The sequence below is a fragment of the Hyaena hyaena genome, unplaced genomic scaffold, assembly GCF_003009895.1.
Source record: "Hyaena hyaena isolate Hyena2069 unplaced genomic scaffold, ASM300989v1 scaffold_832, whole genome shotgun sequence".
Taxonomy (NCBI): Eukaryota; Metazoa; Chordata; class Mammalia; order Carnivora; family Hyaenidae; genus Hyaena; species Hyaena hyaena.
This window is the reverse complement of record NW_024081466.1, coordinates 394,876-412,886: the sequence shown is the minus strand read 5'-3', so window position 1 is coordinate 412,886 and position 18,011 is coordinate 394,876. Positions and strand designations below refer to the sequence as shown.

Genomic DNA, 18,011 nt, shown 5'->3' with positions numbered 1-18,011 from the left:
AGGCTCAGAACCTGGAGGCTGCTTCAGATTCTGTGTCTCCTCTCTCTGCCTCTCCTCCACTCATGCTCTCACTATGTCTCTCAAAAATAAATGTAAAAAAAAAAAGAAACTTAAAATGTCCATCAGTAGGGGAACATACACTGATATAATATTCCATTTGTAATGGAATATTATAAAATATTAAAATAAGTGAATTAGATATACTAGGACCACCATGGTTTAATCTCAAAAACATAATGTTGAGTAGAAAAACTAGATTATTTACATAGTGTTTAAGAATCACCCCAAATAATACTACCTATTGTTTAAGGATACCTACATTTGTAGAAAAACCAAAAAATGATAGGAAATACATTCTGGTTATATATTCTGGATATATCTGAGGAGAAAAAGAGGTAAGAAAGTGGGGGCAAGGAAATTTTAGCTGAATTTCTCATATTTTATTTCTCCCTATTGAATGAATGTAAGTAAATATGGCAAAATGTTAACATCTATTAAATTTAAGTGGTAGCTACATGGCCGTTATTTTATTATTTGTGCTTGTCTGTGGTTGAAATATTTCAGAAATAAATATTTTGGGGCACCTGGGTGGCTCAGTTGGTTGGGCGTCCGATTTCGGCTCAGGTCATGATCTCACAGTTCGTGGGTTCGAGCCCCATGTCAGGTCTGTGCTGACAGCTAGCTCAGAGTCTGGAGCCTGCTTCAGATTCTGTCTCCTTCTCTCTCTGACCCTACCCTGTCTGTCTGTCTGTCTGCTCACGCTGTCTGTCTCTCTCTCTCTCAGAAATAAATAAAACATTAAAAAAAATTTTTAAAAAGAAATAAATATTTTACAAAATCGACAGAATAGATGGAAAGTTTCAAAGATGAAAATTACTTACAGGCCAAGGTGGTGGGACAGAAGTTACCTCTGGAGTATGAAAATAAGCAACACCATTATGATAAGTATAAGGATATCCAGTTGAAGTTGTTAGATACATTGTTCCAGCTGCTGGCATTATACTGGAACCTAAAGCAAAGATTAATAATAAATTGTTCAATTTATTTTTAAAATGGTAGTTTCTGAACATTTGAAAATGTTTATCTTAACACACCTGTATAGTTATGGTAAAAATTGAATACTGCAAATTTTAAAAAAATTCCATATGTTAAAATCTCTTTGAAGTATATATTTTCAAGCTTACTATCTTAGAGCTTTTATTAGCTAAATGCAAGAGAAAGAAACAAGTTCAATAAAGAATATTAAAAATTCATTAATTTAGATTTTAATACCAATGTAACAAAACACAAAGCTTAACAATTTAAATTGTCAGCAAGGTCATTATTTTTACAAATATAAATTATATATAAAGTTAACTGAAGACTATAGACACTATAATAAAGTTCTCAAGACCTTAGTAAGATCTATTATTTGTAAAAGGCCAAAGATGATGAAGTCAGTGAAATTGGAAAAGATTCCATACTTTCCTGAAGACATTTTGGTTCTACCCCACAAATTCTTTGGATCATGTTTGTTGCTGTTGCAAACATGACCACAAATCTTCCATGTGGTGAGTTCCGGGTCCCCATCTCTTTTCTCAGATCTAGTTATGTATATCCCTCCCCCCAAATTAAAAAAAATATATATGTTTTTGTCAGAACACTTGAAAAATTTATATAAGCCAAGTTATATTAAGTACTTGACTAGCAAATTTATGTAAATTACTGGAACTGGAAATCCAACCTTCCCCTATACCAGTGATTCTCAACATTTAACATACATTAGAATAACCTAGATAGCTTATTAGAATACAAATTCCAGGGCCACATGTGCAGAGATTTAGATTCAGTAAGTCTGGGATAGGGTCTGGAACTCTGACAGATTCCAAGTGAACTGTAACTGGCTGCAAACCACATGGTGAGTAGCACTGGCCTACCATTTTAAGCAGCACTACTGCTCTCAGCTTTTATATTTTCACTGTGTTTCATCTAGAATTGTTACTGCTTACTTTGGTGATTCTTAATTCCATCCTTTTGAGAATCTGATGAAAGCCATAGAGGTCTTTCTCATATATACACACACACACTGAAACAAAATTTCCCTCCAAAGATAATCAAGGAACGACCGGTTTATCTGCTAAATGAATGAATCAATGGATGAATGAATGGATAGATGAATTTTAAGTCAGTACGATTACAGAGCATTGACCTTGGCTGGTGATACACCCAAAAAGAAAAAAGAAAAACAATGGACATATCATATGGATGTTAGGCTCTGGTGGGAAAGATAGTTATTAGCTAGCTACATAATTGATTAATTAAATAGAATTTTGATAAAAACAGTAGGATGTACTCTATTATACCGGGTAGTATGAATGTTCCAGTTATATTTAATTTGTGAGGAAATGATGTTTGGGCTGAGCTTTAAAGAATGAATGGGATGGGGGGCGCCTGGGTGGCTTAGTCGGTTAAGCGTCCGACTTTCACTTAGGTCATGATCTCGCGGTTCGTGGGTTCGAGCCCCGCGTCGGGCTCTGTGCTGACTGCCAGCTCGGAGCCTGGAGCCTGTTTCAGTCTGTGACTCCCTCTCTCTCTGACCCTCCCCTGCTCACGCTGTCTCTCTCTCTCTCTCTCTCTCTGTCTGTCTCTCTCTCTCCTAGAAATAAATAAAAACATAAAAAAAAAAAAAGAATGAATGGGATGGGAATGGAATGGCAAAGAACAGTCTAGGTAAAGGAAGTAAAGTGTATATCAGGAGTATGGTATATTCTGGAACTGAGAGAAGGCTATATGCCTAAAGCATGGGAAGAAAAGGAAAGGTTAGTTCAAAATAAGCAGAAAATAACATGAGATGTGCACTTTTGAAAGAGCACTCTGGCTTCCTTGTGTATGATGGGTTGAAAGGTACCAAGAGTGGATTCAGAAAGACCAGTTAGGAGGCTTTTCCAGTAATCAAGGCAAGAAAAGTGGGTAGCTTAGACTAGAATGTTGGTAATGAAGATGGAAAAAAAGCAGCAGATTTGAGAAAAAATTGAGATAAGAATCTCCTGTATTTTGTAAATCTACTTTTATACTTAATATTTATTTGCAGAAAAGTATAATGAGCTTTGGAGACAACCTGTCCTGGATTTGAAGGCTGATGCTACCATTGGTTATATAGTTACTTACCATTATACTTCTCAAATCACCATCTGAAAGCATTCAGCATAGTGATTCATGGGTTTTTTTGTTTGTTTGTTTTGTTTTGTTTTAGCAACTTGTATGTCATAATATGAACATTACCTACTGTTGGTGATAAAGAACAGTTACTGTATGTTACAGCTTAATTCTTGGAACCAACAAGAAAGAAGTATTAACCTACTGAAGACACTTCACTTAATCTTCTAAATTAACAAATAACTAAGTCAAAATTAAACTTGATTGACTGTTAACTTCTAAGTCAAAAACAGACCATCCAAATGAGTACAACTATTAATTTGTTAACAGATGTACAATCACCACTTAATGTTTTAAACATCCCAGTAGATACTAGGACACAACTAAGGAAGAATAGGAAAATTCAGTTACTAATTTTATTATCTCCTTCTAGCCAAAGATTGTTATAGAGTTTAATAAATACTTACATAGAAAGCTAATTGTAAAGATGCCTAGTATAATAAATAGAAAGATTGAGGGAAAAAAGCAGAGTTGAAAACCTTACAGAAATTTGAGAAAGGCAAATAACTTAGCCAATTATTAAAGCTTCAGGAATTGTTCCCTCTGATAATCATGACGCATCTAGTTGGGCTATAGTATCTACCATGCAACTAGAGTTTCTGATACTGGTTCTTTATTTTTACTTTCAGTAGTTTAAATTTAAACTTCTAATTTTAAATTACTTTTCTAATTATGAAAATTTCTAATTAGTAATGCCAAATTACTTCTAATTATCTTTGTAATTTTAAATTATATTTTTATTTTAGAAGAGTTTTCCTTTAAAGATGTAACTATATGTAATATATGTAAGCGCCATTATTTGTGTAGAATTTTCTCTAGCCCTGAAAATCTAACATATATTAATTTGTGATAAGAAATATCATTTGACCACCAACATTGCTAAAATAACTTTATTAAATGAAAGAACTCTGACCTTTTAATGAAATTCTAGAGAAAGTCTAATATTTCAAAAAAGAACCATGTAAAAATACTGAAAAATACATTAGTTCTCAATACATACGAGGAATTCCTACTTGTTGTTTTCTTATTGCTGGACCAATGTTCAGTTTCTTATCTTTATAATTAAGTTTTTCAGCCTAGAATAAGAAAAAGCTTTTTTATTATTTTGGCACTACTGCTTTATAAAACCAATAGTAAAAAAACAGTAAGAAACATTTTAAAAATTCAGACCATAATATTTTTTGAAAGCAGCAAGAGTACTGGAAAGGGCAAAGTCTTTGAATATTAAAGATCTGGGTTTGAATCTTGGTTCCAATGCCCTGACCCTAATTCTTTAATAGGAATACAGTCAAGCCTCTATTCGTAGATCCCATATTTGGGAATTCACCTACTTACTAAAATTATTTGTAACCCCAAAATCAATACTTGTGGTAATTTAGTGGTTACTAGTGGACATGGGCAGAGAGGTGAAAATTTTGAATTGCATGACATATATGGTCTCAGCTAAGGTCAAACAAGGCAATACTCTTCTTGTTTCAGCTTTTACAGTGAAAACAAGGGTTCATTTCATGTTCTATTTAGTGTCATGTTTTTTTGCATTTTTGTGTTTTATGTTGGTGATTTTGCCATATTTTTTATTTTGTTACTTAAAATGGCCCTCAAGTGTGGTGCTGAAGTGCTAGCTAGTGTTCCCATGCCCAAGAAGAATGTCATTTACCTCATGGAGAAAATATGTGTTAAATGGGTTTAATTCAGGTATGTGTTATATAGGACTGTTGAACAGGAGTTGAATATTATTGAATTAACAATATATTTAACATGATGTCTTTTAACAGAAACACACATAAAACAAAGTTATGTATTAATTGGTTAGAGATAATGTAGGGGCATATGGATGGCTCAGATGGTTAAGCGTCTGACTTCAGCTCAGGTCAGATCTCACAGGTTCCTGAGTTTAAGCCCTGTGTCAGGCTCTGCACGGACAGCTCAGAGCCTGCTTCAGATTCACTGCCTCCCTCTCTTTCTGCCTTCACCCCGCTCGTGCTCTCTCTTTCAAAAATAAATAAACATTAAAAAAGAATAATGTACCCAGAAACTTGTGGGAACCTAGTCTTGTATTTCTTCTAGCAGTCCAATATTTGCCAATTCAAAGTTCATAGTGACACAGAACATAACTGCTATAAATAATAAGGATCAGCTGCATATGATTTAGTAATATACAATTCAAACTATTTTTTCCTTAAAAAATTAACTGTTATATCTACCAAATTTAATTATTACACTGAACTTCAGGCTATAGACTTCTTATATGAATGTTCTTAGTTTATATAAAGTTCTTCACGGGAGGGAAGTAATCTCAGATAATTTCACTCTAGTGTTGTAGTGATTTTAGGAATTCAAAGTGCTATTAACTAACACTTCAGAAAAAATATATCCCCAAGTTCTTGGTTTAAGCAAATAAAGTAAAAAATTATATTACAAGTTGACAAACGTATGCAATGATTTAGAATTTGTTTTTTTATTGATAAAATTTCTGTTTAATCTTTTTTTTAAAAAGATTTTTTTAAAGGTAATCTCTATACCTAACCTGGGGCTCAGACCTACAGCCCTAAGATCAAGTGGTGCATGGTCCACTGACTCAGCCAGGTACCCCTGCTTAATCTTAAAAAAAATTTTTTTTTTAAATTTTAGACAGAGGTGACTCAGTCAGTTAAGCGTCTGACTTCAGCTCAGGTCATGATCGCACGATTTGTGGGTTGGAGACCCGTGTAGGGCTTTGTGCTGACAGCTCTGAGCCTGGAGCCTGTCTTTAGATTGTGTGCCACCCTCTCTCTCTGACCCTCTCCTGCTCATACTGTCTCTAACTCTCTCTCTCAAAAATAAATTAAAAAAATTAAATTTTAGACAGAGAGAGAGAGAAAGAGCGTACGCGCGCGAGAGAGCGTATGAGCAGGGTTCGGGACAGAGGGAGAGAGAGAGAATCCCAAGCAGGCTTCACCCTCAGTGTGGAGCCTGATGCAGGGCTCTATTCCATGACCCTGGGATCATGAGCTGAGCCGAAATCAAGAGTTGACCACTCAACTAATTGAGCTACCTAGGAGTCCTTAATCTTTTTCTAACTCAATTTTTTTCGGAGACCAATGTCAATCTTAAGATGCAAATAAAAATTTTTTTCTAGCAATTGATCATTGTACTGGAACGCTAATACTAAAATAAATATCTTAAAGGATTAGTTTCAGAGAAGTTCCAGAAAAGGAAGTTGAATACATCAAGAGATCTTACCTCTTGTAAAATTTTTTGTGCATCTTCTTGTGTTTCAAAAGTGACGAAACCATACCTAAATAAATACATTACTTTCTTAGAACATTAGAGTTATACTAGGATTATTATTTTTTTTCTTTTAAGAATGGGCCACTGTAGGAGTGAACAGTTTTCTATGGTGTCCAGCATGCAAAATTTAAGAGAATAAATCAGGAAAGCATGAAGGATTCATGTTCTGGCTTACAAATTAGGATGCAATAAATTTTAGTACAGAGCCATAATCACTTTTTAAAATAATAGAAGTTTGACTTAAATAGGAATCAGAGTAGGGAAAAAAAACTTAAAAAAAATTCCAACACAATTTTTTTTATATTGGTAAATGTTTATATGGATGTATTATTTATTATTAGGACATATAAACTGATAATGCAATCACTAGTATTTCCCAAACATAAATCAATTAAAAATATGTATATCCCAGAGTTTCTATCTGCTTTTCAAGTATAATTATTACCTCCAGAGTACAATTCATATAATGTTCAAGATACAAATATATTTTGTATGCAATGTCCAAAAGACAAAACAGATAAATAAAAAGATATGAAAGAAATAAAAAGTATCCCCCTGCCAAGCACAATTTCTACTTAGATAACTTAAGGAAACTAGAGTAGGGTTAAGTATCTTGACTACAATTTTATTCAACTCATAGTTACTGTATTATATAAAGTTTCTTCTTCTAACAAAGCAATTTCTCTTTTTCTACTTGCCCAAACATTAAGCAAGGATTAAGGAAATATTTTTACACTAAATTCTTGATAGAGCACATACACCACCCAGTGGAAAAGGCATGAAATACAGTTTACATATCTATGTTTTCAGTGGTAAAAAGTGGATATTACCAAAATATTGCAAATTCTATTAACCAAATACAAAAGCTACAATCTCACTTTTTCCTAATACTATTTGAAGTATCAGGAAATATCTGAAGAAGTATCTCATTTGTTTAAAAGTAACCTCTCTGCAGGATCCCCATCTCTTCTAAAGTGCTCACCTGACAAACATGGTTTTTTTGTCTCCAATAGAATTTTCTATCCACCTAATTAGTCCTTTCTCTTATGTATGGCCTGTCTCTCTTTCAAGAAAATAGACATAATCCTTTACTGACCTCCGCTCTCTTACCCATTTCTACTTTGCTGTCAAACTTCTTAAGTAAGTACACTATGTAAGCTACCTCTTCTCTGAAATTTGTCTTTTTTATAAACCAATCCATTGCAACAGCTCTAAGGTCATTAGCCATTTCCAGAAAAATCCTACTTATTTCTTCTCAATTTTTATTCTCTTTGATTTGGCAATTAAAAATCATTCTCATTAGAGTTATATTTCTCAGGTTAGTTCCTTATTTGGGTTTCTGTGTCTAATGCAGGCATACAATTCCAAGAGTATCTGATTCCTTTAGCTTCTGGTTCCTTAGCTACTGGACATTAGTTACTCAACATTAAATGCTTGCTACCTAACATGGTTCCTCAGGCAATGCAAGAATAACTTCCTAACAAATTAAGGAATATTATAGTGTCCTCCCCCACTCCAAAATACACACGCACATCCACACACAATGGAGATTAAAGGCAAGAAGAATGAAGAGGGCATGAAATTCTCTTTTTTAAAAATGGAATCAAAGCAAGTTAGCGTACCAAACCTAGTAATCCAATAAAAATACAATTCTTAATTCTATGTACTATCTATAGTGATACTAACCCTTTGGACACTCCAGCTCTGTCATTTACAATCTTCACTTCTTTTACAGACCCATACTGGGAAAAAAATTTTCTCAAATCATTTTCATTTGTCTAATGGCATAAAAGGAAAACACAAAAAATTGCTTTTAATAGCTTTTTAAATAGCTTCTAATTGCTAAAAAATGAAACAAGTCTTATGCTTGTTTTGGAGACAGAAAAGATTATAAACAAATAGTAATATAAATATAAGAATGCCTCTCAGCATAAAACAGTACATAAAACCACTAAATTATTAAAATCAATGTAAATACATTGCTTTATGCCGTAACTATGTTGTTAAACTATTACAATCAATGAAAAAGTTTTAAGCTGAAGTACTTTAAAAACAAAAAGAAAGTTCATTCATATTTAAAGGAATTCTTGTTTTACAGTTAAAAAAATATGAATTAGACATGGCTATAATGATAGAAAGGGCATATTACTACTGGTTTTTGTGGCTCAGAGAGGCCCTAGGTCATGGCAGTGGAACTAAGTTGTTGCTGTATACCAGTCCCTGTATTTTAATCAGCAGTCTCCAGGAAGAGTAAGATCTAAGGAAAGAAATATATTTCTAAAAGTACTTTAACTCAATTTGGGATGTCAATGAATATACATTTCACTGACATGTATTTCAATATACATTTCAGCTAAGTAATGACATTATAATATTCAAAATAAAAATTTGAGTCATCATTGGACTTATAATGTATAAGATATCTACAAAGATGGTTTTAACTGCAATAGTCTCATAATACACTCATTTAACCTTTTCCTACAATATTCACACTAAATTCACTGTAATTTCATTTTCTGGTTCAGGTATAACTAGCCCATGGAAACTTTAACTACCTTTAGAAAAAAATTTTCTTTATATACACAAAAAAAGACATGTCCAACAGCAGTACTATGCCTCTTATATACATTATCGGGTTTTAGTTGATAACCTACAGCCTGCTAGACTAGATGATGACAAATACTGAGATAATCTAAGAATAACTAGATGCTTCTTATTTCAATAAACTCAAAATGGAACCAATGACAGAAAAATTTGTTAGAGATTTGAAAATAATTCAAACTATTCTCTGATAGAAGAATCACTAGTTCAATTTTGCAGGTTTTCAATTTTTAGTTGAAAAATAAGGAGACAGAAAGTCAAGATGATTAAGTATCAAGAGGGATAGGCTACAAGCTTCTAAAGAGAAGAATTTTTAAAAGTTTGACACTGTTTGCTACTACAGTAAACTATTGCCTAGTTGTCATTTGTCTATGGTTTTGGAAAAGGTATAGTTATCAGGGAGGAAACCGTAGCCATTACCTTAAAGGTATAACTGCGTTGTAACAATGGCCCCTTAAGTTCATGATGTAGTTGACAAATGTTTCCATTTATTAATAATTTATTTAAAAATATACTAAGTTGTTTATAATATAAATTATTTCTGAACAAGAATACTCAACTTGAATATTTATGGTCAGCCATTAATATTTTTGATAGAAAATCTTTTTAAAAATAAACATTTCATTAGAAATCATTTTTCTTTATTTTTAGTGAACCAATCACATACTTGCTTTAGAATCCTTTTTTTGACAAGTACACAAATACAGTATGTGTATCATTTCTCTTGAGCAGAAAAAAAGTAATTTCATCCAAACTGCAAAAGATTGATTATAGGGAAATAGCAATAACTGTCAAAAGTCATAGCCTAATAGCACAATTTTTTTAATTACAAAAGACAACTATTCCTGTAATTTCCAATATGTAATACTGAAACTTGGAAATCTTTCTATATATCTACTTAGAAGTAAGGATATTCCACTTAAAATAGCATGTGCATCTTTTCTATAGGTGTTTACTACTACCTCCCAAATGGGGGTGCTAAAACATCTCACAAACTAAGTTTCTCTGAAAGAGTGAAATGGCTGATTACATTCCTAAAATGTATTAATGTTAAGATGCTTTATTCTGGGGGCACCTGGGTGGCTCAGTCGGTTAAGGGTCTGACTTCGGCTCAGGTCATGATCTCATGGTTCATGGAATAGAGCCCTACATTGGGCTCTGTGCTGACAGCTAGCTCAGAGCCTGGAGCCTGTCTTCGGATTCTGTGTCTCCCTCTTTCTCTGACCCTCCCCTGCTCACGCTGTCTCTAATTCTCTCTCAAAAATAAATAAAACATTAAAAATATTTTTTAAAAAAGATGCTTTATTCTGACAAGACACAGGCTTTTTTTTTTTTTTTTTCGTGATCAGATTCTAAATTAGATGGCAGAAAAATATTTGTGAAAGATGGAAGTTTAGGAAGTTACTCAGTAGGAACTTGAGAATAAAGTTGGGATACAGAAATAAATTCATAGGACTAAATTTGTGTTTTTTTAAAAACTGAGGGGCACCTGGGTGGCTCAGCCAGTTATGCGTCTGACTTCGGCTCAGGTCATGATCTCACGGTTCATAGGTTCCAGCCCCACATCCGGCTCTGTGCTGACAGATCAGAGCCTGGAGCCTGCCTCGGATTCTATGTCTCCCTCTCTCTCTGACCCTCCCCTGCTCACATTGTCTCTCTCTCTCTCTCTCTCTCTCTCTCTCTCTCTCTCTTTCAGAAATAAATAAAACATTTAAAAACTTTTTTAAATAAAAATTGAGTCTTTTTTTGGAAATTATTATCATGCATTATTTGTTTTTTTTTGAGTATGATGTAATAAAGTATAATTAGTGTGGTATGGTGGAATAAAGAATATGGAACTATGAGTCAAAATACTGGGATTCTAGTCTTCACTCTGTCACGAAGAAGCTAGGAACCTATAGATACATCAATGATCCTCAGTTTCCTTGTATGTGAAATTACATATATTCTATTTAACCAACACTGCTATTGAAAAGATTCTTTATAATAAGACAATGTGAAACCTACTAATCATTATGGAAATAGCAAATGTTATTTTTGTAGCTGTACAAAAAATTTTTGAGAAATAAAATAACTTCTAATGCAAAAAATACACTATGTTGCATGCATAAATAGGTACCTTAAAGTCAATTCCTCCTACAAAGATGCGATTAGGGATCACTGTTCCATATCTTGGGGCACTTGTTGGGTTATTCAAAGGCACAGGTGACACAGGATTAGGGGATGGAGATAACGAATCTGTTTGCGTCTGATTTGATGTTTGCTGTAAAATAAAATTCTTTTAAACTTTTAGCATTGGGTAGAAGTTTTGATGTAGGCTGAAAACATATATCTTTCAAAAAGATGAGTCATTTAGACAAAATGTAATATTTTAGACTTAAATTTTATTCTAATATCATGAAGATTATAATTAGAAATACTTTTTTTCTCAACAAAATTTTCCCAACAAAAATATGGGAAATGTAGAATCTACTCTGCTACAGAGAAAATCTTGAATATATTATTTAAAATGATTCTGTTAATTATTATTAAATATACTATTAAATATTATAAATATTGAGAAATATTAAACTCAAAAAACAGAAAGAGAAAAGCAGCCCTGGACAGCTGGGAGTTGGCCTAGAACTCACAGCTAGGCTATGGTTGTTCTCTTGTTGTTCTCAGACATTAGGCAAAGTTACTCTGTGATTGTGATGGATTGATAAAAACAAGACCATTCCATAATCATGTCTGAACTCTGACAAAAAACAAAAGCATTATCCAAACCACAAGAATGACCAAACATCCCTCTTTTCTGGCTGATATATGTTACTGCTCCTTCTTTATCAATCACAGCTTTGGCTATTTTTCTTGCCTTCTAGATAGGAATTAGCATACCCAATCGTAGAATTACTCCCACTTTCTGACCACATGCATCTCACAGTAAAGCCCTTCTTCCTTAAACCCTCTCTAAAAAGAGCTTACCACAAATCTAAATCCCATAGGAAGTACTTTTCTAACACACTCTTACTGAGAGGCTCCATGGTGTATGCTCTTCCTTGTGGCAACAATTCAATACACCCAACTTTAGTGAACTACAGGTATGTTCCTGATAGTCTTTGGCGAAAGGGCATTGACAAGTTGATAAATCTGACATTCAAGTTTAGTGTTTTTTAACTCTAAAGTCAAAGTTTTAAATGCACTTGTCAATTGGAAGATTGAACTGATTTTGTAAAGTAAAAGAAATTTACATACTTGTATCTTATAGGCATAAATGTTTATACCAAAGATTGAGCTCAATACATATATATTCATAATTCTAAGTTGGGGGCCTAATTTAGATTTTACTAACTATATATTAACACATATACCTTTGCACAATGGCAAGATGGTAAACCCTTAACAAACAACTGAAAAAAAAAGAAGACTTGAGAATAGAATCTTGAAGAGAAACCAATTTAAGCACTTGCTAATTATTTTCCTTCTGAGAACACTAAACAGGCTTCTCAGACAGTCTCACGTACTAAATGAGTACACTTCAAAATGCTTGCAGTTCATAATTTCAATTCTCTGAGAAACAAATACATGAAAATGAATTTCCAACATAGATAATGGAGTTGTTCTTTTTCATAGTTGCTCTCCTGTCTCACTTAATTGTTCAATAAAACCATGATCCCTAAGTTAATCTCTTCAAGATATATGAAGAGAAGTCATTTCAAGAGAAATGACTAGGCCAGTAGTGACTATGCTACAAGGCTGGACTTTACTGGATTCTATTCTGCATTTAGTGTTAAGGGGGAATAACACAAACTCCCTAATAAGGGAGCTCATAATGACACCCGTTAAACCATAGAAAAATCATCACACTTAATAACTGCTATGTTGTAGTTTCCAATTAAAGAAATTGGGAATCCAATCTTAAAAGCATTCTCTCTGGGCATTTGGAGGTTATTTATAACTTCAGTCACTTATAGGATGTAATGCAGAGTATGGTTGATTTTGGGATGTTTAGTTTTATGTTTCAATTGTGGATATGCAATGCTAGATATAACAGCACAGCTCTAGTAGATATAATCTTGTCTGTTTAGAAAGTGTAAAATTTTAAAAAATCAGTCTTAATGAAATTTTCTTCTTAAAAACAAAACGAGTTCAACAGATGAATTCATTTGTTCTCCAATTTAAAAACAAAATCAATTCCATTATTTTTCACTGAGAGAGAGAATGAACAAAAGTTAACAAGAGATTTTCTTTATCTTGAGAAACTAGTTAGAAGGAAAAACATCAACTTTTTATATCCTGCTCATTGCGTTTTCGTTTCTAAGGCTCCTGCTGTACTGTGGGTTTCTACTACCTTATTTTTCTTCTTACCACCTATCACTTTCCAACATACTATATAATTTACTTATGTTTATTGTCTACCACTTTCAAATATAGTGCAATGTTCATATGGGAAGGGATTTTTGCCTATTTTGTTCACTGATCATCTAAAGTAGAAATGGTACATAGCAGGTGTTCAATAAATATTTGTTGAACAAACGAACAAAGGAATGAATCACTTCTTCCTGCTCATGATATCCCAACCATTAGGTTGAGGGTTTAAGAATAAAGTATGAAAGGAACCTAGAAAATATCTTAAACTAGCAGAGGCAAGGCTCAAGCAGAAGCATCTCAATTCCTCAGAGAAGGTCAGCAATGCACTGAATTAAACAACAAAGCCTCAGATTCCACCGGCAATATTTCGCAAATGTACGAAAAGCACTTAGGTGCTATTATTTGGTTAGAAGTAAGGGTCTAGCTTAGCAAAACTTCTAGCACTAAAGAGTTATTAAAAACTTCCTTCAAAGTAATGTGCCCTCACTGCCTCCTTCCCTTGAGAATTAACCTCGAAATCTATCATCCACTTTGCCAACGAAGACAACGGGAAGAGGGCAGGCTAACCGTCGCGGTCAAGGCCTCGAAGCTCCTTCCCCTCCGAGGCCAGCAAGCTGAGGCGCTGGAGGATATAGCCGCTGCGACAACTTCCTCGGGTTCTCTCGGGTCATCATGAACTTGGGCACTGACACGAGGATCCACCCCCTCCCCACCAAAGTGCGGGAGGGAAAAGAAGGCTAGCCAGCGAGAAATTTTGCCCCGCAAACCCGCCAGCAGCAGTGGCGGGAACCCTCAACGGCACCGACCAGACGGCGGCCTCGAGCGCCGGCAACCCCTCGGCCCTCACGTGGAGCGCGCTGATTGGCTGGCAGCGGGGAGCGGGGCGGGTCCCTGCGGCACCTTGCCTCAGCGCCGAGTCTCCTCAGGCCTGCTCTGTCTCCCGCCCCTCCCCCACCCGGCCCTCAGCGTCTCGGGAGCGCACCCCGTGTTAGAGTGTCCGGGTCCGTCGAGGGCCACGGTGCCCCTCCCCCCACCTCCAGGTCTCTCCGGCCTTCCGGTCCCACTGACTAGCCGGACGGAGGCGGCGTCAGCCACGCCAGCAACTCCTCGTGGTGCTCGTCTGGGCGGAATCCGGCCAGAGCGAGCGTCAAAGACGCCGCCGAGCCCAGTTTCGGCGGGAAAGCTGTTTCTCTAGCCCCGCCCCGCCTGGTGTACGGGACCCAGCCACACGCCGCCTCTTGAAACCTCCCGGCCGTTTCCGAGGTCCCCCAACCAGCCTACACCCGGTCCAGGCCTGGGGGGGGGTCCCACCTTCCCCACTCCACGACCCGACCAGACAGGGCCTGCAGGCAGGCCGCTCTTCGCGGTGGTCGATGGGGCATCCTGTCCACGTTTCTTCCCGACAAAATAGCGGGCGTTTGGGCCCTAGACCTCACTCTTCCAGCCCCTCACGAACGAAGTCCACGTTGCTCCTTCCCCCTGCTATCCCGGAGCCGGAGGCCCTGCCTGCTGTACTCACCGCCCCGGACTCGGTCTCCATCTTCCTCTACGCTCTTCAGAACCCGGGGGAAAGGATCAGAAACCTGAAGTTTGAAAGAACCTTCACACCAAAGAAGCAACACCACGTTTCCCGACGGACGCTCCCCCTGGCGGCGACGGCGGCAGTGGCAGCTGCAGGGGCGCAGGCTCGGACCCGGGACCTGAACCTGCCACCCGGGGGGGTGGGGAAGAGCAGGAGACGTCGCCTCGGCCGGCGGGGCGGGCGGGCGCAGCAAGCCGGGGAGAGGCGCGACGCGGGCGGGCGGTTTCGGCTGTGGCCCGTGGTCTCGGAGCTGGGCTGTGGGGCGGGCGTGTGGTGTGCAGACGAGGGCTCGGCTCTGGGGCCACTCTCGCCTGCTTTCGGACGGCTGGGGAGGAGAGAGCGAACGGTTATGCAAAGCACCATGCGCCGCACACCTTCCTCTCTCCCCTTTGGAGAAAAGTCGGCGTCTGGGACTGGTGGGTTTCGAGAGGTTGACGTGACCTCTGGCTTTACTAAGTAGCAAGAGGCCAGTTGAGGGGCGACTTCGGAAGGCTGGTGCAGGGCGAGGAGGGCGGTTTCCAGAGTGAAACTCTGACCCCCCGGGCCTGACGCGCCAAACTCGGGGACTCCCGAGAAGCCTGGGGCTCCGCGCTGCACCTGTTGTCGCCGTCACTCATCCCCGCCAGCGGGCGGGGCGGCGCGGGCGGCTTGGCCAGGACCCGCCGCGCAGCCCAGTTTGGGTCCCTTGGCCAGGACCCGCCCGTCACAGCCTGGAGCCCGGAGCGGCTCCCGCGGGCCCCTCGCGGCTGAGCACTGCCCGGCCGCAGCCACAGCCTCGGGAGCCGGTCCGCGACGAGGCCACCCGCGCGCCAGAGGGGTGAGCACTGTGTGGCTTGCCCAGAGCGGCTCTGGCGGCCAGTAGCCTTGGGATAGCCTTTGAAAGAGTACTTTACAAAAATATCTGCGAAAGGTAGCTGAGAGTTCTGTATATCGCCGCTATAACACATAATGTAATATTATACACACACATATATATGATATACGGTATATAATCCGTAATATATAATCCGTAATATATAATATATAGACGATATATATAATACACAATCAAGTTGTAAATACTTACAACTAAGTAAACTTATGTAATAATGCTGATGACTATTACACCTACCATTTATCAAGGGCTCTTTTTGTGCCGGGCGCAGTGCTTTATAATCAGTATCGTTTAATTGTTCTCAGAGAAACCCTTCAAATAGATACACCTGTTATCTTCATATTATAGGTGAAGAAATGGAGATTAAGTCAATTTGGTCCAGAGCTAAAGCTATAAGAGATTTAACTGGGATCTCTCTGACTATTCATGAGCTTATCATTTTGACATGTGTTTTTAAAAAGTTAGCAGTAACAACTGTTAACAGTTACATTAATAATAACTTTTGTACTCTCTGTTATAAAAGCTTGGGTTATTTTAATTTAAAGATAAAGGTTTAAAAATATACAGTATGACTTAATTTTTAATCTGTTCAGAGATTAGCTTTTCATATTATTTACCAAAATAAAATGGGAAGCATAATTTTTTTCACTGAATACAGTTCAGCTAAAGCATCTAAAAGTCATTATTTTTGCATGCAATGTAAGCTCATTTCAGGTTTTAGTTTCTGTGGAAACAGAGAATACAAACCTATTCAAATTAATACTCATATCCTAGAGCAAAATAATTTTACTGTTCAATAACATTAGAACTGATTTTGTTTTTTTTCAATAGTAATACGGATATGAGTAGTTATTACTATCTCCTCTTTTGCCCAAGTCTTTTTTTTGGCTGAAAACCCTTACATTTGAAGACTGTCTTCATAATAGGTGTTCAGTGTGTGACACACAAATTAATCAACACAATTTAGGGGATATTAACTGTATTTCAAGGCCCCTGTTAGGTACTAGAGGGATATACTGTAATTACAGTAGATAATTATCTATTCTGCTTTTTTTTCATTCTTAAAGAAAAAAGGAATTTTTTGCTTTTAAAATTTGGATAAATCATGTAAAAGTATGCAATTCAATTAATAGACATAGAGTTCCTATTGTGGGTAGTACCTAATGCTGTATGTTATGGGAGATAGGATGAACAAGATCAAATCGTCATCTTGAGTTACTTTCAATCTAGAAGGGGAGAAAGGACTAACTGCTCAAAATAATAATTATACCTAAATACACAAGCAGAATAGGATAAGTTATAAATGAACTGTGATCAAAGATCTGTGAGAGCACAGAAGACCACATTGTGGAGCACAAAGTCCAGGGCTGGGTAAAAGCGCCGTCAGAACAGAAGGTCTGGATGGAAAGGTGGAAGGAAAGATATTGAGCCCCTGTCATCTATTCAGCACCAGGCTAGGTTAGGCACATTCTTTTTTAGTCCTTTTAGTTATCATTCACTCCCCCCACCCCTTTTGGAAATCCTAGCCTTAGAAGGTAAAATTAACTTGGGTAGTTACATTGTTAGTAACTGGTCCATGTAGTTTTCAAAACTTGGTTCTATTTGACTCCATTTGCTCATGCATAGTGTACTCTGCCATGTTATTTATACCATGGGTAATGACTTAGAATTTTATACTGGGGACTTTACAAATAAAGGGCCATTGAAGGTTATTGAATCAGGAAGTTACAAAACCAGAGCCAAATTTTAGATATTCTCAGATTAGAGAACAGTTTTTAAAAGACTCGAAACAAAGAATTGGGTTAAGATCATACTAATGGGGATCCAAACAAAAGTAGCAGCTGTGAGAATAAAATACTGGGAAAGGGTTAAGGAGAAACCAGAGAAGAATTGAAACTTGGACGTATTGATGATGGGGAGGGATTGGTGAGATTGGTTCAGAAGTCTCAAGTTTCAAATCCTGGAGATGTCATTGACAAAGATAAATATAAAAGTGCAGCACATAACAAATTGCAAACCTAATATCCCATTGCTTATATTTTATGCTAGCATCCCAACATCTCCTGTCTTTTTCCTTCACACAGTATGTTGAGTATAGTTCTTGTTTCAGAGATTTACCCAAAGCTCCCTTCCCTCTCT

The 18,011-nt window shown here is 37.1% G+C and overlaps 1 protein-coding gene across 1 annotated transcript in view; it reads right to left on the bottom strand.

Moving 5' to 3' along the window:
* Positions 1-14,989, bottom strand: part of BOLL (boule homolog, RNA binding protein) — a 36,815-nt gene extending 21,826 nt beyond the window's left edge. The window contains exons 1-6 of the mRNA XM_039219764.1: positions 14,936-14,989; positions 11,186-11,329; positions 8,152-8,243; positions 6,418-6,472; positions 4,196-4,271; positions 882-1,009 (exon numbers count right to left, since the gene is read on the bottom strand). Of these exons, the coding sequence (XP_039075695.1) occupies positions 882-1,009; positions 4,196-4,271; positions 6,418-6,472; positions 8,152-8,243; positions 11,186-11,329; positions 14,936-14,956 (516 nt within the window). The 5' untranslated portion in view covers positions 14,957-14,989. The remainder of the gene's footprint in view (positions 1-881; positions 1,010-4,195; positions 4,272-6,417; positions 6,473-8,151; positions 8,244-11,185; positions 11,330-14,935) is intronic.
* Between the last annotated feature and the right edge of the window lie 3,022 nt (positions 14,990-18,011).